Source organism: Salvelinus fontinalis, chromosome 20 (assembly GCF_029448725.1).
Source record: "Salvelinus fontinalis isolate EN_2023a chromosome 20, ASM2944872v1, whole genome shotgun sequence".
Taxonomy (NCBI): Eukaryota; Metazoa; Chordata; class Actinopteri; order Salmoniformes; family Salmonidae; genus Salvelinus; species Salvelinus fontinalis.
In genome coordinates this window covers 14,393,107-14,415,606 of record NC_074684.1, presented here as the reverse complement: position 1 = coordinate 14,415,606, position 22,500 = coordinate 14,393,107, and the positions used below count along the sequence as shown (strand labels likewise).

At 44.0% G+C, this 22,500-nt stretch overlaps 2 protein-coding genes across 2 annotated transcripts in view; one reads left to right on the top strand and one right to left on the bottom strand.

Annotated features, from left to right (window-relative positions):
* The window catches only part of LOC129817105 (nesprin-2-like), a 207,966-nt gene extending 190,646 nt beyond the window's left edge, over nucleotides 1-17,320 (top strand). The window contains exons 96-111 of the mRNA XM_055872054.1: nucleotides 2,328-2,490; nucleotides 2,988-3,178; nucleotides 4,165-4,315; nucleotides 4,734-4,916; nucleotides 5,268-5,405; nucleotides 5,805-5,996; nucleotides 6,178-6,466; nucleotides 6,678-6,749; nucleotides 9,131-9,273; nucleotides 10,180-10,306; nucleotides 10,442-10,644; nucleotides 11,286-11,486; nucleotides 12,105-12,233; nucleotides 13,365-13,565; nucleotides 14,581-14,726; nucleotides 15,355-17,320. Of these exons, the coding sequence (XP_055728029.1) occupies nucleotides 2,328-2,490; nucleotides 2,988-3,178; nucleotides 4,165-4,315; nucleotides 4,734-4,916; nucleotides 5,268-5,405; nucleotides 5,805-5,996; nucleotides 6,178-6,466; nucleotides 6,678-6,749; nucleotides 9,131-9,273; nucleotides 10,180-10,306; nucleotides 10,442-10,644; nucleotides 11,286-11,486; nucleotides 12,105-12,233; nucleotides 13,365-13,565; nucleotides 14,581-14,726; nucleotides 15,355-15,565 (2,740 nt within the window). The 3' untranslated portion in view covers nucleotides 15,566-17,320. The remainder of the gene's footprint in view (nucleotides 1-2,327; nucleotides 2,491-2,987; nucleotides 3,179-4,164; nucleotides 4,316-4,733; nucleotides 4,917-5,267; nucleotides 5,406-5,804; nucleotides 5,997-6,177; nucleotides 6,467-6,677; nucleotides 6,750-9,130; nucleotides 9,274-10,179; nucleotides 10,307-10,441; nucleotides 10,645-11,285; nucleotides 11,487-12,104; nucleotides 12,234-13,364; nucleotides 13,566-14,580; nucleotides 14,727-15,354) is intronic.
* A 615-nt stretch (nucleotides 17,321-17,935) lies between these two features.
* The window catches only part of esr2a (estrogen receptor 2a), a 43,429-nt gene continuing 38,864 nt past the window's right edge, over nucleotides 17,936-22,500 (bottom strand). Inside the window, 3 exon segments of the mRNA XM_055872484.1 lie at nucleotides 17,936-21,971; nucleotides 22,235-22,387; nucleotides 22,390-22,499. Coding sequence (XP_055728459.1) covers nucleotides 21,952-21,971; nucleotides 22,235-22,387; nucleotides 22,390-22,499 — 283 coding nt within the window. The 3' untranslated portion in view covers nucleotides 17,936-21,951.

Here is a 22,500-nt window from a genome sequence, read left to right as displayed (position 1 = left end):
GAAAGATTCCTAAGCAAACAACCCAAGCATTAATTGGGAGTCAGGTGAACTACTGTTCTGTGGTCTGGGGAAATGCATCATCAAGTGAAGTTAGGAGGCTGCAGAATGCACAGAACAAAGCAGCAAGGATTGTTTTAAGGTGGAGATATGGTTCTTCTGTTGCAGTCATGCGCAATGTTCTTGGTTGGTCATCAATCAACAAGATAATTGAAAAACACACGCTTATTTTATTTCACAATCTACATCATTTAAAACGGCCAAACTCTATTCACAACAGTATTCAGTTGGTGGCGCAGTGGTCTAGGGCACTGCATCGCAGTGCTAACTGCGCCACCAGAGTCTCTGGGTTCGCGCCCAGGCTCTGTCGCAGCCGGCCGCGACCGGGAGGTCCGTGGGGCGACGCACAATTGGCATAGCGTCGTCCGGGGTAGGGAGGGTTTGGCCGGTAGGGATATCCTTGTCTCATCGCGCTCCAGCGACTCCTGTGGCGGGCCGGGCGCAGTGCGCGCCAACCAAGGGGGCCAGGTACACGGTGTTTCCTCCGACACATTGGTGCGGCTGGCTTCCGGGTTGGAGGCGCGCTGTGTTAAAGAAGCAGTACGGCTGGTTGGGTTGTGCTTCGGAGGACGCATGGCTTTCGACCTTCGTCTCTCCCGAGCCCGTACGGGAGTTGTAGCGATGAGACAAGGTAGTAATTACTAGCGATTGGATACCACGAAAATTGGGGAGAAAATGGGATAAAAAAAAATAAAAAATAAAAAAGAGACAGACATTCAGTAAATACTAGGAATAGATTGTCCACCATCTGTGTTATCCAGACAGAAAAGAGAAATGAGCAAAATAACATTTTTATTTAGAGCAATAAAGAAATATAATAATTTATCAGAGCAAACCAGAAACCTTTCAATATATAAATTCAAACAACACTTTAGAACCATTTAAATATAATAAATTGAAAGTGTCACGTGTACACCTTCTCCGGACTCTAGGTCTTCAGGCTTCTGATTATCCCGCACAACTGTCACCATCGTCAAGCGCACCAGTGCCTCATGACACTCACCTGGACTCCATCACCTCCTTGATTATCTTCCCTGTATCTGTCTCCCCTTCTTTCCTCAGGTGTTATTGTTCCTGTTTCATGTCCCTGTACTTGCTTCCCGACTCTCAGCGCACTCGTTACAGAATAACACCTCACCTAAAGGAAAAATCAGGGAGTATTTTTTTTGGTGTCAGTGTAAATGCCGTCGGGTCCGGGAGCCACTTCAGGCTCTCATGCCTCAGCCAGATCGCCAGGCTCCCCTGCCTCAGCCGGCTTGTCGGGCTTTCATGCCTCAGCCAAATCGCCAGGCTCCCCTGCCTCCGCCGACTCGTCAGGCTCTCATGCCTCAGCCGGATCACTGGTCCGCTCCTGATCCCCGGGTTCGTCCCCTTTGTCGGCATCCTGTGGCTGGAGCCGTGCGTAGGGGAGGGGGTACTGTCATGTGTACTCCCTCTCCGGCCTCTAGGTCATCAGGCCGCTGACTATCCCGCACACCTGTCACCATCATCAAGCACACAAGTGCCTCATGACACTCACCTGGACTCCATCACCTCCATGATTATCTGTCTCCCCTTCTTTCCTCGGGTGTTATTGTTCCTGTTTCATGTCGGTGCGCTGTTTGTGGTTCTTGTTGTTTATTTATTAACACTCACTCCCTGTACTTGCTTCCTGACTCTCAGCGCACTCGTTACAGGAAGGTTGTGCGTGACTATGGTAGATGAAGGAATCAATTTATCTTTTCAGACTGTTAGAGTATTTATCTGGTCAATATGTCAGTGTATTATGTCTGTTTGTAACAGTGTGTTATATATGAAAATGTGATCGTGTTATATATGAAAATGTGATCGTATTATAAATGAATGTTTACGGACTCTTGGACGATTAGTCCAAATGAAGATTAAAAGAGATCCTAATAAAATCATGTATTTGTATGTTTTATGTGGACCCCAGGATGAGTAGCTGCTGCATGTGCAGTAGCTAATGAGGATCCTAATAAATGTAACTAAATTGTGGGCACTTGTGAAAAATAAACACTTCATGAACTTGAATAAACACTTCAACTTGGTAGTTGAATGGTTCCAAAAGTACAAACCCTGTCCACCTGCCACTCCAGAAAGACTCAATCAGACCATCGAAAGTAGACATGTTGGGTGTAGTTAATTATCAGTTATGTAGTATTTCTCTGACTCTCTTACGTGTGTGTGTGTGTGTGTGTGTGTGTGTGTGTGTGTGTGTGTGTGTGTGTGTGTGTGTGTGTGTGTGTGTGTGTGTGTGTGTGTGTGTGCAGGCTGAGGAAGCTGAAGGAGACCCTGGGTATGGTGCAGCAGCTGGACAAGAACATGAGCAACCTGCGATCATGGCTGTCCCGCATCGAGACCCAGCTGGCCAGGCCCGTCACCTACAACGTGTGTCACCATGAGGAGATCCAGAGACGGCTCGCCCAACAGCAGGTGGGTGGTAGTAGGGTGAAGTTGCCCCTAGACATTGATCTTGGGTCAGTTTAGCATGTGGGTGCTAGGGTCCTGTTCATTATGCACCAAATTAACAGGGAGGGAGTACCTGTTTAACGCTTTAAAATGTTTTTCCTTGAACACACCCAGGTTCTCATAGCGAATATTATGAAGTGATTTACCTGAATAAATACACATTGAAAAAGACAGGTTACACAAAGGTGTTTTTGTGTAATATGCACATCACAAATTTCCCACCGGTGCTGGGCCAAAAACATTCTATTACTCAGATATAGATTGTAATGACCATATCTGTAATATCTGTATTGATTTCATTTTATTTTAGTTATTTGAATAGATGGCGATAGATACAAACATATTACCCCATTGAACAAACAACCATCCAATGCATAGCCTTGTCAATAGCCGTGTCCAACGTTGTCCGTCTGTCTGTCCACATTACATTACGCTAAGGTTGTCCTTGTTTCCATCCACAGGAGCTACAGAGGGACATCGAGCAGCACACGGAGGGCGTGGCGTCCGTCTTGAAGCTGTGCGACATCCTGCTGCACGACCAGGATGTGTGTGGTGGAGGCGACGGTGAGAATGACTCCATCCAGCAGACCACCTGCAGCCTAGACCAGCGCTGGAGGGCCATCTGTGCCATGTCCCTGGAGAGGAGGCTCAGGTAGGACACACACACACACACTCATATGTCTATACACACACACAATCAATCAATCCCCACTAATATATATAATGTATTTATAATGCATTACCAAACAGGTGGCTTATACAAAGTGTTACCAAAAGTGATGAATGAAGTTTGTGGGTTCATTTGGATGGTGATGGATGGTGATGTTTCACGGTCCAGAGTGAAGTTTCATCTGGGTTAAGATCAGCTTCCCCTTCCCTTATCCTAACCTTAAAGGAAATATCCACCCAAAACCACTATTTCCTATATCTACTAATATGTGAGAACAATATATGTTGTTAACAAATGTTTAATTTTGTCGTTATAATAAGGTTGGTAGCAACATGTGAAAAATGTTGTGGAAATCTGTGGCAGCTCTGTCTGGCTAACGAGCAAATGTAGCAACACACAGTAAGACTGAATTCAATATCAGCATGTGAAGTTGATAGTTGGCTACAATCTCACCATGTTCAACCTGCAGATCGATGTGTCTCGCAGCGGCACCATGCAATGCACCCTGGACTGAAGAGGCAAACAAATAGGAGAAATGTGGTGGACCCTAAATTATACATTTCTCAAAGTAGGAATATCGCTAAAATATAATCAATAGCTCATTCGAGAGAAGACAACCTCCCGTGTTATGGCATCAACTAGTATTTAAATCTGACATGTATGATAGATGTTTTTGAGATCTTAAAGTCATATTCCTTTTAACTTCCAGTGTAGTGAGAGTGGCTTAATCGCAGTGCTAGTCATACCTGACAAATTTCTGCCTGCTCGAACAGCAATAGCTCAGATACACATGAAAACATAAAACCACCCAGAGAATTGATAGAACATCGCTCAGAGATGTACGCAAACAATATAACATTCAACATGGGTGAATCTTTCCTCTACTTATTAGTGGGGGGATTGCAAAACTGACCCAAGATTAGCGTCTCAGGGCAACTTGACCCTGCACTGATGTTCCCCTATGATAGGATCGAGGAGACCTGGAGGCTGTGGTGTAAATTCCTGGATGACTACTCGTGCTTTGAGGACTGGCTCAAGGTGGCCGAACGCACGGCAGCCAACCCCAACTCTGACAACGTTCCGTACACAGTCGCCAAGGAGGAACTCAAGAAGTTTGAGGTCAGTTTTGGGGATCCTATAGGAACTGACAGGGAAGTTCACTTCTGCCTCCCAGATGACACCCTATTCCCTACATAGTGCTCTACTTTTACCCAATGCTCTGATCAAAATTAGTGCAAATTGCAGAGAATAGGTTGTCATTGCGGACACAGACACTGTCTGAGATTTTCATTGTATTCTATTAACTAACCAATGGCTCGGTTACTGGATGGTTGGTTTAATCATATCCTTTCCCCAATATTCATCAATCAATGTTATTCACACCCCTCTCTCCCTCCATCCTTCCTTTTATCTTCCCTCGTAATCTTCATCTCTCGCTTCCTTTCATCCTCCCTCCTTCCTCTCGGAATACCCTCTACACCTCCCCCCATCCACCATACATCCCCTGCCTCCCTCCTGCCCTCCCCACCCTACGCAGGGCTTCCAGAGGCAGGTGCAGGAGCGTGTGACCCAGCTGGAGCTGGTCAACAACCAGTACCGCAGGCTGGCCCGGGAGAACCGCACAGACGGCGCCAGCCGCATCAAGGTTATGGTCCATGAGGGCAACTGCCGCTGGGATGCACTGCACAGGAGGACAGCGGCCATCTTACGCAGGCTAAAGGTGATAAGGAAGGAATGCTGTTTTTTTTTTAAAGAAAATAAAAAATATGCACACTGCGCTTGCCAGTGTTACTTTAGTTAGCTTACACATCGGCCTTACTGTCTATCAGAGCTTAAGAAATCATTGACTTATTGCTTTTCCTATTTTTAAGGGACTTATAAACATTTTAAAAAGCCAAGATGGCCAAATCGTCACTTTTCTTTTTACATCAAGCCAGAGCTGTGACTGTTTTCCACCCCCCCATGTGAATCTTGAATTTTATCTGCACCTTGACTCTAGGAGTGCACACTATCAAGCACTATTTTCTTACAGACAAAAACGCACGATCTCTTTTCCCCTTCCCCACTGCAGCATTTTACGGGTCAGAGAGAGGAGTTTGAGGGGACCAGAGAGAGCCTGCTGGTGTGGCTGACGGAGATGGACCTGCAGCTCACCAACGTGGAGCACTTTTCAGAGACAGACACGCAGCACAAGATGAAGCAGCTCAACGTAAGGGGGGGATGGGTGGGATTGGGGGAAGGTGGGGCAGACAGAGGGTTTACACACACACACGCACAAGCTCAGGAACGCATATTCACTAATGGACACACACACACACACACACACACAAACATGGAGGAATGTGCATTCACACAGTCACTGTCTTGCACATGTGAACTCAGATTCCCACAGTAACTCACTCAGATGCAGGAGAGCACACATGTCACACACACATCCATGGCCAGTTTTGACACAGTCAACCACAGTCACAGTCACATTCTCCTCTCCTTTCTAGCTCTGGGTGAAGTTTCCCAGCCATAGGTACAGATTTAGGATCAGATTCACATCCCCCAATCCCAACCACAACTATTAGTGGGGAAAATGCCTAACTGACCTTCTCCCCTCCAGTCCTTCCAGAGGGAGATCACCCTCAACACGGAGCGCATCGACGGGCTGATTGTGTTCGGTGAGGGCCTGATCCAGAGGAGCTCTCCGCTGGACGCCGCTCTCATCGAGGACGAGCTAGAGGAGCTACACTCCTACTGTCAGGAGGTGTTTGGCAGGGTGGTCCGCTTCCACCAGCGCCTCACACAGCCACCGGTTAGTATGTGTGGACACACATTCACACAGATGTACAGGCACGCACACAAAAAACACACCCCAACAAAAAGAGAGAGAGACACACACACACAGAAGAGTTGTACTCCTACTGCCAGGAAGTGTATGGAAGGGTGATCTGCTTCCACTATCTCCTGACACAATCTCCTCTCCTCCTCTCCAGGTGTTGAAGGAGGAACCGGAGCTCTTCAGTGGGGACAAGCCCCTGGAGGGGAGCTGCGAGCTGATTGGCCGTTCCTGGCTGGGGCGGAGCCAGAGTCAGGGGAGTGCCCCTGCCACACCCACCCACCTGTTGGCCCCTCCCCTGGAGTGTTCGGGCCGGGAGACACCCGTGAGCGTGTGCGACTCCATCCCTCTGGAATGGGACCACACGGGAGACGTAGGAGGATCTTCGTCCCATGAGGAGGAGGAGGTTGAGAAGAAAGACGGGACCTATTACAGTACTCTGTCAGGTAAAATACAGTGTTCATGTTTCCTCTCTGATGACAACTAAGTGTGTATATGTGTCTGTCTTACAATCAGTAATGAGTATTCAACAATGCTGTGGTATTTATGAATACAGTATATTCATGTACACACACAGCCACAGTGACAGTGACAGTCACACGCACGCACACACACACACACACACACTCAACTTGGCCCTCTTCTACTCTTCTCCAGAGGTGGAGGTTACAGAGAGTCCAGAGGACTTTGTGAAAGCCATGGCTCTCTCACTGGGAGCTGATCCCTCTGGTAGGCACCACTATGGTCTTCCTCTTCCATGCCGATGCCATTTGGTGGCTATATACAAGCGGGTACTGCTAGGCTTGGGGCATGCCTCACGCAACCTCACATAACCTCACGCAAAACTGCTAAAGTACACTATCTTATAGGAGTCCTCACAATAAAGTGTGATCACCGCTCACTAAAGAGCTAAAGCTCACTAACAATTTAACTAGGCTACATCTTAGCTCAGTGTAATTTTTTTTAAGTGTATATTTTCTGATTTCATTTAACATATATAGAGAGAGGATGACGGGGAGTTGTGTCAAAGAGCAGTAGGCTGGATTCAAGCGTATGCTGACAAGTGTGCCAGAGGCTTCAGCATTACAGCTAGACCAGCCAAGCCACAGCATTGTTTTTTGAGTTTTCGATTTGAAGGTTGGGAGTTCAATCCCTGATCGAGTCATACTGAAGACTCAAAAAATGGAACTTGATGTGTCTCTGCAGGACACTCAGCATTAAGGCCAGGCACCACATGCTGAAATTACATTTTTGCATCTACCTGTCAATTTTGAGATTGTTGGGATATTTTGGTCCATTAACATGAGTCTTTTTAAAGAGTAAACATAAACATTTAAAAAACTTGATAAATGTATATTTTCTTTAGTTTATCATACTACCATCAACATTTTTATGAATTTGAACAACTTTAAAATGAACATACATCAATCATTTCAAAACTCACTACATTGGATTACACATAATTTCAAAGTCCATTTCATAGAAAATGTTACAAACTGGACTACATTTAGTAACTTACTTTGAAGAGATGGTGATTGGGTCTAAATAGGCTTTTGGCATTTGGTCGTCTTAATTCAGTGTCCTTGTCTTTAACTGCCATTTCCCAAAAGTCAGACTCTTCCCACATACCAACACATTTTCTCAGCCTCAGAATCATCTGCCTCACCATAGCAAAATTGTGTGTGGTTATCCTTAGATATATTCTCCGGACTTGCCCAGAGGGAAATGTTGATATTCCAGTAAATGTTTTAATCTAGTTAACATTTTATTTGGAAAAATGCCTTTAAATGTCTTTGGTATTTTACAGATAGAAAGATTTAAAAAGTATTTATCCACAAAGTCCGGTCCTGGAGTGGCTTAACAAAATGAAACAAAAATATTTAGGCTGACTTAATCTAGTGTCTAGAATTTTTTTATTTGCGTTGTATGCAAATATGCATTATTTAATAATAAATCGCCTCATTTGCATATTGTAATAATATATTTCAGAAAATAGTAATACATAAAAATATTTTATTCAACTGATAAAAGTTGATTGTGATATGATTAAAAGGATTCGCGTGTGGTGCCTGGCCTTAAGGAGATAGATTGGGGGTAAGGCCCTGTGACAGACTAGCGTCCTGTCCAGGGGATGTATTTGAAGTAGAGAGGTGATTCAGCAACACCTGGAGGACAATGGCGTTAAATAAAAAAGCATTTTTATTGCTAAAAGTAGAAGCAATGTGTTATGGCTTTTGGCCTTCGTCAGGGTTTTTACAGAAGTAAAACAGAATGAGTATTTTTTTATACATTTCAAGGGACCAATCACAGTTAGTATACCAATAAAAACATGTGATTGGTTACATCAGGGAATGTACTTGTACATCAAATTACCTCACGCTAAGGAAACAGAAGATAGGTTCCTGCCCCATGGGCCGTTCTGGCTCGGGCAAGGCTACTTACCTTTACTTAGGCCTCAGTTAGAGACTTGTTTGCATAGTAAATAGGCTTTAAGTGTAAAATCCACTTAGGGTTGCCAGATACAGTTAAACCACTCCCATCTGTGTTGCCAGATCCAACTACACTAATTCACCCCACTGCTGTGCCATAACCTCCCTTTGCTACTGTCTACCACCTGAAATACTGCATGGGAATAAAGATGCACACACATAACATGGTTTATTTCACTGCTTGATTTATACTTGTATGGCATTATTATTTGGGTGGCAGAAAATCTCCTTTGTAACCAGAGCAAGCCCACTGGGCAAAAACTGGTTGAATCATTGTTTAAACGTAATTTCAACAACTAACAATGTCATAACGTTGAATCAACATGGGAAACTGATTGGATTGTCAAAAATACTTTTTTAAACCCAACTTGTAACCTAAATCTCATGACATGGTGACATTTTTTGTTGATTTCACATTGAATTCACATTCATGTAAATCAAAACTAGTCGTTGAAATTACGTCTATGCCCATTGGAAGTAGAATGGTCTGCAGGGAAAATTTGGTCATTATTGTGTTTTCAATGTAAACTCAGGCTCTAACGGGGTGTGTGTGTGTGTGTGTGTGTCTGCATGTGCGTGTACATGCATGTCTGTGTGTGTTTGTGTGTGTGGTCCTCTCAGTTCCACTCAGAGCCATGGCCATACCCGAATCTCCAAGTTGGCGCTCACCAGGCGACCCGGACAGGAAGTCCCTCCACCTGGACTCTCCTGACGGCCTAGACCCCTCACCTACACACACTAGCACTCCCTTCAAACAAGGCTACGTAAGTCGCTCCAGGCTGAAATGTATCCTAGGTACAGGTCTAGGATCAGCTTCCCCTCCCCAAGCTTAACCATGCCCATTAGTGGGGAAAATGCTAAACGTATCCAAGATTAGCATTTAGGTGCAACTTCCCCTTACTCCTACATAAATCTGCTCTGCTGCCCCCCTCTGGCTACACCTAGTGTTTGTGTGTGATTAGATTAAATTATGTATTTTTATTTAGTCACCTGCACAGGGTCACAGATGTATTTGCAGTATACAGTGAAATTCTTAAGCGCTGAGCTCCAACAGTGCATGTGTGAATGAAACAATAAAACATGTAATATTAATAATACACAGTTTAGAACTGTGACAATGATAAATACAAATGTCCATTGGGGTGTGGGCAGGGTAATTTTCCATTGAGAGGGGGAGGCAGTGTGCACCCAATGATCCGTTGGGCTGAGCGTACCACCCTCTGTCGTGCCTTGCGGTCAGTGGCGGTGGAGTCACCAAGCTGTGATGCAGCCCGACGGTATGCTCTCGATGGTGCTCCTGTCGAACAAGGGCCCTCGGGAACAGACCTTTCTTCAGCCTCCTGAGTTTGAAGAGTCGCTGTCATGCCTTCTTCACCATGGTTTGACCATTTCAGCTCATCGGTGATGTGTAACACAGAGAAACTGGAAGTTTTTGACCATCTCCAACGCGGCCCCATTGATGAGGATGGGGGCGTGCCCAGCCTGGTTCCTGCTGAAGTCCACAATCTGCTCCTTTGCTTTGCTGACACTGAGGGAGAGGTTGTTTACCTGGCACCACACCGTCAAGAGTGCCTACCTCCTCTCTGTAGGTCGTCTCGTCGTTGTGTGCATGCATGCGCAATGGTGTACATGCGCAATACATTCTGTAACAGTGTGTGTCTGCGTTACAGGTGCGTCTGATGTCAGAGTGCAGTGGTAGCATCAAAAGTGTCAAAAGGGTCTCCCTGATCCTGGATGATGAGGAGCAGCCCGAGGAACAGGGCCTCACTGGCCTGACGACCGCTGACAAACAATCAGGTAGCGCACTCACATGCACACACATTGGTGGAGGAAACATGGGAACATTCTTACCTGCCGTCATGCAATATTTGCGATACGCTAATAAATGTATGTTACAAGTGTGTGTGCCCGTGGGTGTATTTGTGTTCTCAGGGGTGATCGAGCGTTGGGAGCTGCTGCAGGCTCAGGCCAGGAGCAACCTGCTGTCTGGCCTGCGGGAGCCTTGCCAGTTGACCTCTGACCTGCGTGACATCACTTCCTGGCTGGGGTGGGTAACGCCGGAGCTGGAGAGAGTGCAGGTTCGCGAGACCCCCACCAGCATCCAAGACATGGAGGCTAGGGTCAAACAACTCAAGGTAAGGCTTCTGAATATTATACTGTACTACGGTGTCCATTTTAGGACAGCTGAGACTAAGGCTTTTTGAATATGGAAACCATACATTGCTTGTCTTTTCCATTCAAGGTAAGGAAATGAACTACATACAGTGCTCAACTTTTCCATTAATTTGGGTTTGAGGCATGATAGGGTAATAGCTGGATCTACACAACAGATAGCTGGCCTGGGACGTGTACTTATCTCAAGAGAGCCACTTTTGAGGTTTAAAAACATTGGACAAATGTACATTTTGGAGTCAACTATCCCTTTAATCGTCTCTTTAAAGGGGCAATCTGCTTTGTTGTTGTTTAAGTCAGATTGCCCCTCTACCTGTCCCTTTAAAGGCCCAGTATGTAGCTTTGCGCATGGCCCGACCAAATGTGAGTTATAGATTTGTAATTCTTATTGAAAGCAAGTCTGATAGATGCATACTATGTGCACTATTTCTATGCTTCCCCTTAAGTTTAGTTTTTGCTTCTTTTGATTTTGTACACCAGCTTCAAAGCTGAAAATACTATATTTTTGCTAATTGAAAAGATTTCTCAGCGTTTTAGATGGTACAATAATTATCGACACTATACATTGCATGCTCTCTCTCACTCTCGCTCTCTCTCACTCCAGGAGATGCAGAAGGTATTTGCTCACTACAAGGCCGTCATGCTGTCGCTTAACCTGGGCGGTCGTGAGTTGGGGGGGTGTGACGGTCCGGAGGCTCGGGAGCTAGGGGAGGGCCTGGCTAGTATGAACCAGGGCTGGATGCTGGCCTGCACTGGCCTGGAGGAGTGGCAGGACAGTCTGCGTACCACTGTCATGCGCTGTCAGGTCAGTTACTGTACAGTTACAGGACAGTGGGCAAAACTGTTTGAAATGACATATTGTCAACCAGTTTTGCCTAGAAAATACGTAATTCAACCGGTTTTGCACACTGGGAGTAAATTGTTTCTCAATTTTGGTTCCTGGGGATATAGCTCCTCAAGGTTGCACATATTTGTTATTGCCCAGCAAAAGCACACCTGATTCAACAACCCTTGCCCTTCATCAGGCGTGCTATTGCTGGCCAGAAGAAAAATGTCCAACCTGTCCAGATGGTAAAACTGGTAGCAATTAAGTAATTCTGATGTCTTCTGTGATGTCATGGTCTGGTTGTATGTTGATTGGAAAATTATGTATTTTTAGCGACCAGAAAAATAGATCCTTACCTGGTTGTAAGGTCATCTGACGTCTCTTGAGTGCCTCTGCAGAAAATACAATTATTATGAGGTCCAATGCGGAGACCTATCATCCTATCCATGGGGTGTACTTGTAGTTCAAGCTGCCTCACAATACAGAATCATCCCCCTATGGGCGGTTTTGGCTTGGACATGATTAGTTGTCCAAGGCTTACTTACTATGCACCGACAGGTCCCTGACCTTTGCCCTTTCTCCTCTAACCCACGACAGGAGTTCCACGAGACGCTGCACTCCCTGCTTCTGTGGCTGGCCCATGCCGAGAGCAGGCGCTACGCCGTCGACATCCACCACCCGGACACGCCGCCAGGCACGCTGTTGGAGCACCGCAGCACACTCACTGTGAGAGAGGGGAGTGGGAGGAGGGGGGAGAGGAAGAGGCATACAGGAAGGGGGAGAGGGAGGGAGAATGCTGGAGGAGGGAGAACGGGGAGGATGGATAAGAGGGAAGAGAAAGGGGGTGTGGGGTGGTAGAAACAATGGGAGTGGGAAGGGGGTGGTTTAGGAGAGAAAAGGGGTGATGATGGTTTGGGTGGTTAGAGTAAGGGGAACTTAATAAGGGAAAAATTATGGAGATAGAGGGAGAACAATGGAGGGAGTACACATAACTTGAGAGAGAGAAGGGGGAAACGGAAAGTTCTGACGGATAGTACAATATACACTGAGTAGGCTGAGCAGATGGGTGGCAGGTAGCCTAGTGGTTAGAGCGTTAGACCAGTAACTGAAAGGTTTCTGATTTGAATCCCAGAGCTGACAAGGCTCTGTTGATGTGCCCTTGAACAAGGCACTTAACCCTAATTACTCTTGTAAGTTGCTCTGGATAACAGTGTCTGCTAAATGACTAAACAATAAAAAATTAATCCAGGTCAAAGCTATGATCCCTTATTGATGTCACTTAAATCCACTTCAATCAGTGTAGATGAAGGAGGAGGGGAGGAGACAGGTTAAAGAAGGATTTTTAAGCCTTGAGACATGGATTGTGTATCTGTGCCATTCAGAGGGTGAATGGGCAAGACAAGACATTTCGGTGCCTTTGAACAGGATATGGTAGTAGGTGCCAGGCGCACCGATTTGTGTCAGGAATTGCAATGCTGCTGGGTTATTCACGCTCAACAGTTTCCCATGTGTATAAAGAATCCACCACCCAAAGGACATCCAGCCAACTTGACACAACTGTGGAAAGCATTGGAGTCAACATGGGCTAGCATCCCTGTGGAACGCTTTCTACACCTTGTAGAATCCATCCCCATGAATTGAGGCTGTTCTGAGTGGGGTGGGTGGGGGGGGGGGGGGGTTGCAACTCAATATTAATGTTTAGTATACTCAGTGTAAATGTGGCACATTCCCTTATCAATGGTTTGGCCAATGAGTTTTTACATTTGATAATTTTCCACGGGTTGGGAAGCTCCCCTTCGACTGATGTCTGTATCTGTCTGTCTGCATGCATCTGTGTGTGTGTGTCCTTTTTTCCAGGGCCTGCAGAATGAGTTGCGGGCGAGACAGAGCCAGGTGGGCGCGCTCCAGGGGCTGTGGAACCAGCTGCAGCCAGCGGAGGAGGGGGGGGGAGGGGAGGAGAGCGTAGAAGCTCGGGAGAAGCTCCACGTGACAGCCAACAAACTGTGGACGCTGCTCCGCCAGGTGGCCCACGACCTCAGCGTCGTGCAGGAGCGCCTGGTAAGGAGATCCCACACCAAGTGATTTGAATTTTAAATTGATAAAACTTTTGAAAAAAAATTTGCTTCTCCTTTTTGGTTTATTGAGATTATTTCAAATAAAAGTAATTTTTTCATTGATTGAATTGGACTTCAGTTTACTTCCTCAATTGACTAACTTCAATCGAATTGAATTTAAACCTGCCCCACAAACTTTGCTAGGGTTTGTGGTTGATTCCATTCCAATATAGACAGCTCAGGAAGTAAACTCAAACCTTTATTGGTTTACGTTCCTGATTTGGATGACTTGAAATTGAATTGACCCCAAAAAATGCACTCCACGGTGTCCGAAGCATTAGACAGAGAGGATTATGCAATCCCAATCACCAGGCACCTCCACAAGGTGGTGCACACTTTTTATCTAGCCCAACAATCACCAAGCCATTGATTCGTTGGACCGGGTGTATTAGTTCTTGGCTAGAACGAAACTGTGCCCCAGGAACGGATTCAGAAACGACATATTGACAATGTTCTAGAAATGCACAAAGAACATTGTTTACCAGACAGAATTGGAAACACATTTAGAAGAAACATAAGAAAACAGACTGAAACGGGGAGTCTGTGGACTTAAAGATACAGCAAGAAATGCACGTTTTCGGGTTTACACTACCAAGATGTCTTAAAACAAATTTGACACAACCCACGTTCCTTAGTCGTGTTCATTAGGGCACGCAATGGAAATTGATTTAAGACATTTTGCCATCAAAAACGAAAATTAGCATTTCCTAATAGACAAATCCAGGTAGTCCCTCCTTGTTTCAGTCTGTTTTCTTACATTTGGTGCCTAATGAACACGACCGTGTTGCTGGCACCATGCTCCATTCAAATGAGCCCATTGAAACCCTGATTAAAGCAGTTAAGCTGTCAAAACATTGGTATTTATTAACTGTATTGCATCGGAACCAGGAGTGTGAGACTTATTTAATTTTCTAACCATTCAAATGAACAACCTGACGTGTTTACTGCCCTTGCTGCAGGAATGTGGGACTCTATCTGCAGGTCCGGCTGCGGCTCGAGCTGCAGTTGAAAGTGAGGGCAGAGGGCAGGCGGAGGGAAGCCAGTCCCCGTCTAATGCCAGTCAAGAGGAGGGCACCAATACCACACCAACCTCAGCTGGCAGAAGGTACGGACCAGATAGATTGAACTTCTTCAGTTCAAAAATGCTTTATTACAATGGGTAATCACGCAGTGCAAATAGAATATACAGTATATAACAGAAAATATAAAACATAGAAATTATTATTGTCAATGTTGAGATAATTATAGACACTTGGGCTGGAATCCAATCGAAGGCGTACTGCACTACCGACAATGTGCCATTAAAAAGCTCTTTCCCCCCATGTTCAGAGATCCCATTCATGTTCAGAGATCCCATTCATGAATGTCGGCTCAAGTGTTAATTGCCTTTAAAAGGCGCTTTCTCGGTAATGTAGTGGGCAGCCCTGCAACGCGCCTTTGAATGAATTCCTGATTTGATGTAATGATAAAAAAGGTTAGAGTGGTCTCAAGACTTTTTATGGTGGAGGCTGAAGTTGCACCTAGACACTGATCTTTGGTGAGATTTGCTTTTCCCCCCACTAATAGTTAAGGTTAGGATTGGGTGAGGGGAATATAAAACTAGATATGTACCTGGGGGAAACTTCAACCCGAAGCAGTTATGGTCTATGGAAGTCGTCTGTGGAGGATTCCTGTATGTTTTAACTGATGATTTGCCTAAGTACTGTTCTTCGTCCCTTGTCTTGGACCTCCAGGGGGGAGAAGAGGGACCCAACCCCACCTCGCTCCTTCTTCTACCGTGTGCTGCGAGCCGCCTTCCCCCTACACCTCCTCCTCCTCCTGGTCCTAGTGCTGGCCTGCCTGGTGCCCCTGGCTGAGAACGACCACAGCTGCACACTGTCCAACAACTTTGCCCGCTCCTTCTACCCCATGTTGCGCTACACCAATGGCCCACCACCCACCTGATACAAACACTGACATGCGTGGCCTGCTTCCAAAGCTAACCAATCGATACTCTCTGCTTAAGAGCTGGAGAGAGGACATTGTTACGGTCCCAAAATTTTATTTTAAATTTCTATATTTATAGATTTGAATTTATTATTAATTTATTCCCTTAAAAAAAGCCATACCGATGTTCAATTTCTATAAAACAATTGATGTGATCCACCCATTTGGAACTCTTGCCGCTAACGTCACTCGCAAGTACTTTATTTCAAAGGAGACTTGTTTTTGTGAGGTTGTGTTCTGCTTGTAAAGATTTCTATCGTAATGATTTGCCCATCAAGCCATGTATTGAAGTAGCAGTCTGTTGTAGGACCTATCCAGTCCACAACAGCTTTATATTGATGTTCTTTCAGAATAATGTCATCTGCACTCATTCAAAAATGCCTTCTGTAAGCGTCTACTATTCAAATGGTCAAATTTTGCGACCCTTTGACTTGGCTGTGCGAGTGAAATTTTTAATTGGTCGCACTGGTGCGAGCTGCACGTTCTACCTGGTCGCCTCATTCAAAACTTTCCATTTTGAGGCGGATAAAACCAATGAATTTGTTAAAGTGCATTATCCTCATGATTCTTGTAATAAATGTGTTTGCCCTGCCGCTGTGCCTGCCTCGCTGGGACCGGCTGCAGTAATGAGCGACTCTCTCACACTCTTTCTCCCCCCTCGTGATTGCATAACATTTCAAAAACAACACTTTGGAAGTAACTAGTCTCAGCTTTCTGTAGGTATAATTTTTTTCTCAACAATCATTATTGAGCTCAAAGCACACTGTTTTATAATTATCTTATATGGCTTTGGAATACGGAGAGCGTGAAATTTTGCATCAGCAAGTGCAGTAAACCTCATTGCAGTTTTTTTTGGGACATTACATTTACTGTTAGATTAATACATGCCTACTAGCAGTAGGTGTTGTATTTGGAGTTAGCGATCTAGCTAATGTGTTTTGGCGTTTCCACTTCCTCCGGTGGTGAAATAGCACCAATTAAACTAGGCCTATATATAATATTAGTGCACATACCGATAAAGCCAAATTCATCTCTATTTAACAAAAAAAAAAATCATCGGGAAATTCTGGAGCCCTATTTTGGCAGTAAAATATAACAAAAAATTGCCTAATTGTCAACCCACTGGATTAGGTTCCGTACCAAAATATGTTTAATCCTGCTTGGACATGTTAGAAGTAATAACTTGTTTATTGAAAACAATTTCAGTAGTCCCTTCCACTTCTTAATAATGCATTGTGAATGACTATAAGATGACTGAAATGTATTTTATTGTGTGACCCTGCAAATTGTAATGGGGGAGTGTTATCAGTGAAACACCTAGGAAACATTTTAGTTTGGAGACCTGGATCAGTGTGTATGAATTATGTGCACTGTATTAATTCCAAATAATATAATTTTGATGTTCTTCACCTCTGAACATGCACAAGCATTCGTGGTAGTTAAATCATATCAGAAAGTGTATATTAAGGTAGCCAACATGAATGGGCGCCATTTTGACACCAGATTGTTTTTAATTTTTTTATGGAAGACATGTTCTGTACGTCTTTATTGTCCTCTCCTATACTGCGGTCCCTTGAAATATGGAGCCACTTTTCCACACATCGATACTGTGTAACCAATCAAGAGTACATCTGTCAAACTGAATATTTTGTAAGGGGAAGAATTTGAAGAGCGGAAGAGTATTCTTTTCACGATTAATGAGACATTGTCCAGGACACTGTTATAAATTGGTGCAGAAATAAATAATAGCAGTTTCCATTTAAATTTCTAAACGTAGAACGTTTTTAAAATGAATTCAGTAATTGTTGCGAAAAGACATTTCCATAGCTGCATATACAGTTGAGTAGGACACTTAAGCTCTAAAGAGAATGGTGTGCTAAAACAAATTCTTATTTAGGCTCTCAAACAATGAACTGTATATGTATGCCCCTTTTCTCTGGCAATAAACATTGTTTGTCTTACTGAACAAAAACTCCAAGGGGGTATTCTGTGGAGACTGTTGAAGATGGTAATTGTCTAGCTTGATGCTAGAGGATGCTAAGGATGCACACACACCATCTCTGAATTTATTTCCTAGATCACTTTAGAACAATACACAAAAGCTACTGATCCCCTGGTGCTACACACTAAATAGAAATATCAATAACAGGATTGAATGGAGACTGTTTAAAGGAATACACTACACAAAAACTATATTTTTGTATTTTGTTCATTTGTCACATGCAAAATACTGACACACAATTAAACAAAATGCTAAATATAGTTTGAGTGTTGTATTCCTTGAGCACAAGGACACTTCTTGAGAAAGGACACCACTGGCACCAAAAGTTCATAATTACATTTTTATTCTCCAAAGAAACATACTCCTGTGTGACGGTGGGAGAAAATCCACATTGGGAAACCTTGACATTTAAAGCACTCACGTTACAGTTGAAAAAGCATGTATATCCTTATCCTGCTGGCAATGTACAGCATTCTCAGAGATCGTTCAAAGCAGAATGCACAGCTGGGCTACAAATGGCTCAGTCATCGGGAAAGTGAAAGGACTTGTGCACAGCTGCCTAGTTGAATTAACTCTTTTTAACTCAAAAACATTTCTTTCCTTGAGAGGAGTCTGCTGTTGGTGTTGACAAAGACCAATGGTGTTTGTTGTCTTATAGTATTAAACAGCTGATGTGAGCTATGGCCTAGACTCAATCAGATCTGCATTAACCCACGATAAACGACAACAGTATAGCATATTATTGTTTTTGTTTGGGCGAGGTCAGAAGTAACTGCATTGGAGCTGTCAAATCGGCGAGCACCCGCTCTTGTGGTCATTGTTACGAAACCCATCCTTAAATCCCACCCGTGTTAGAAGTTCAGAATGAGAAAGTGTAGGCTATGTAGAAATGACACCGCCCAAACAAAATAAATGATATGCAATGCAGTTGTCGGTTATCACGGGTTAACTCTGAACTGATTAAATCTAGGCCTTAGTTAACCATTTTTCTAAATGACAGACTAAATGGACCCAGAGATAGCAATTAGCATCCGCATACTATTTTAGATCCCATGTTAAAGAGTAGAACCTCGAGTTACAGACTGACCAATCAAACGGGAAATATGGAACCGGGAAATGTATTATTGCAAAGAAGACTTAAATGTTGCTCATGTGCCTGAGTATGTAGATTACAGACGAAAAATGTTTTTACAGTATAACTAAATGGTTAGAAAATACATGTTAATAAGTAATTCATATTGTCTACAAAGGTTTGATGCGTTAAATCCATTTCAAAGTAAAGAACATGTCAGCATTCTGAACAACCTCCATTCCCGAAGGGTCCATATCTCCTGAGGTCCTACACTGTACTTTATTATTGAGGCTAGAAATCCCCCCAAAATGAGAGATTACAAATTAAGTGTGGGTTGCAGCTACGGCTGTCTGGTCATCAAAAGTAAATAATATGCTTCCTCTACCAGAGTAAATCTAGCCTAGGTAGGTAATCTAGCGCTACTGAAAGGAAATTGGCTAAATTAGCACAGGAAATAAAGCTAGCACTCTGCTTTTCTATTACGACAAGCGACATAGTTGATTATTAAGGCTTTGAAAAGGCTTTCATTCCAAAAGAAACTATGTGAGAACTAGGCGTTCGTCTGAAGCCGAAAATATATCATTAGGCTGTATGTGTTTTTGGATATAGGCCTAATTTAAATGTGCATTATTGTAGCATCACCATCTTTATTGCAAAATTAAATAAACACAATTTGAAGCTACATATTCATTTGACAGAGGTAATGAACTGTCCATTGATCAGCACAGCAATATATGAAACAGGACCATGTCTGCAAAACAAGTGGTTCTGAGCTGAAGTCAATATTACACAGATAAACGAACAGTAACAGACATCAGGACTGCAGACCGGCTGTATATACACTGAGTATACCAAACATTAGGAACACATTCCTAATATTCAGTTTGGATTGTGATCCTATTGTGTCTATCATTAGGACCTCACATTAGTTGAATGTATCATTGGCATTCTAAGGCCTGGATTCAATCCAATGCATGTTGTAGAGTGTTTACCGTGACCATACATTTAGGAATATTGCCTTTAAAAGCTGCATTGTCGACAGCGCTAACATGACTCGGGTTGAATCCTGGCCTAAATATTGTCAGGTGTGAGGACAACACAAAGCTGATGAATGGATGGAAAGGTCCAGTTAGCAGGTGGGTTATGTTGTAGGCAACACCTTACTTGAACCAGTCATAAAAACCCTACATAATACTGTTATCACAAAGACATAACAGATATAATAAACAGTCAGGACAGCTGATGTGTGCATTTAAGACAAGCTGGTCGCTATGTAGAAGGCACAATCTAAACACCTTCTTGGTCGCCAGTAGCAACTACACAAAGTACAACAGGTCTGAAACAAAACACACAAATGCCAAACTGTACCCATTTCTTTTCTACTTCGGGTTCGCACGCCTAAGACCCTCCCTCCAAAACTGTCAAGATGACACGGTTTTTTAAAACTGGGAATTGAACTTGCACTGGGCCAGTCTTATAAAGTGGTACATAAACACAGCAGAGTTGCACTGTGCTCTTTGAAAGGCGTGAATCTTATTACAATATTACACTTATTGTATCTCTTCCTTTCACCATGCTTTCTTCCCGGGAGAAATAAACACAGAAACAACATTGTGGTCAGAATTCGATCACATTGCCCACGTATGAAGGGCTGAATTTTAGCTAGAGACATGCGGACGTAAAACTGACATTCAAGTAAGTCCCAAATGAATTTGTATGAATGTTTGAGTCATACTCCCATTGCTGAAGATGGGATTGGACCCATAGGCACTTTTTGCGAAGGAATGAAAAAATCTTCCGTCTTAATTTGCATCTTTATTTGAGGAGACAAAATAGTGTCATTTAGATTTTGTTGTTGATTCAAACAGGACTTTGTCCCACTGTGTATGATATTATTATTGTGGCGTCCACCTTTAAGGGAATGTATTCTAGAGTGGCATGACAGTAGTGTGACCCTTCACCTCCACCTGTTCAGCTGGAAATATATTTGTTTATTAGGACAAGTGCCTAATTTGCGTACTGTATGCAAAGTTTGAAGCTATACAGATGGTGGAACAAAAACCTAAGGGTAAAGCAAAGGAATAAGATCTTGGGGTGAAGTATATAGTTTTAAAATGTGTTTTTCTTTCTTCCATGACAGTTAAACCACTTGAACCAGTGCAAATGGCCATCTATCTTTTGATTGTCACTCAAAGTTACATTTATTTATACAGATTATCTCATTGACAGTAAAAAAATAAACCACACGTCACACACCAGATAGGTGCAGCGAATATGGGTTGTTTTACAGGGTCATCCATGGTAGTATGGCGCCCCTGGAGCTAATTAGGGTTAAGGGCACATCGACAGATTTTGCACCTTGTCGGCTCAGGTAATCAGGTTATTGGCCCAACGCTCTAACGGCTAGGCTACCTGCCGCCCTCAGACAGTACAAAAGAAGAGGAGAGTCCATGATGACTGTTGAAAGTGCCTTTGCACATAACAACCAAGCACTTAGGTAAGTCTTGGGCTTTTCTGTGTCCCAGTAGGCTACTCCTAACTGCCTTCCTCTCCTCATCTCCATTGCCACTCATCCACTGATGTTTAATTTCAGACTTTCTCGTAGATTCTACTTTCAAACTAGTCTGGCTGATACCAAACTTGAAGTCTCCTAACTTCAGAGTCTGGAAAGGCTGTTTTGATGATGTCAGCACGATGTGTTGATAATGAAGGGCTGTGCTTTTACTGGTTGGTTCTCCTCCGTGTCTTTCTCACTCAAACTCACACAGCCCACGAGCACCGCTCCCTTCCATTACAACTGTTGGATTTTCAAATCCAAACAATGAGAGGTCTCAAGCGCCTGGGGGGAAAAAACATTTGATAAAACTAATCGATGAGTCTGCTCAATTTCTGAGCAAATGTTGCATCAACAAACTGCCTACTTTCCAGATCAGTCAGTCACAACTTTTCCTCGCTGTGTGGTCACGTGTGTCGCCTCAGCTAGGCTACATTCAAACCTGATCATAAACCAAAAGACAGCTTTAGCAGGGACATTAAATATTGTTACATTTATGTTTGCGACCTCCGAGAAAACAATCAAGAACAGTGCTAATGCCTGAAAGGAGGAGATTTCATTTGACAGCATTGGGATGCAGCCCCTTCCAGGCACTATCTGAAACACTCTTATACTCGTTCCCAATTCCTCTGTTTCAGAGTGGTTTTACAAGCCGTTCCAAGAAGTAGCTGTCCACAAGGGTCCCAGTCACATTCTCTCCATTGTCCTTTTTGCTGCTAGAGATCCCTTTTCACCACTAATAAAGTGGTGACAAAGAGGAAAGGACAGAGAAAGGGAGGGGATAATAGCAGGTTAGCATCAGAAAATAAGATTTGTGATCTCTGAAATTAAGGATCTATTTTTATTTGAACCCATCCCCTCGAGAGAAACACACACACACAGGTTTGAAGCCAGGGTGCGGCACCCTTGAAGTTGTTTGAGGGGTTAAGTGCCTTGCTCAAGGGTAAAACGGCAGGAGAAGGAATGACATGAGACAGGAGAGTATACAGGAGAGAATACCTGTCTTTCTACCGGGGTCCCTGCAGTCCAATGGCTCCTGCTGTTGAGGCTCGCTTCTGCTGCTGGGGGTCCATGTCTGGCCGGGGCAGCTGCTGATGTGGTGTGCTGCGGGGGGCTCACCACTGGACAGGGGCCCGCTGAGTTGGCTTGGTGGGGCAGCCGTGGGCTGTGCATGATGTGGGCGTCCAGCATCTCCAGGAGCAGGTCGTACAAGGGCACCATGTTCTTCATCTTCATGCAGTGCAGGTGGTCCATGCCCTTGTTAC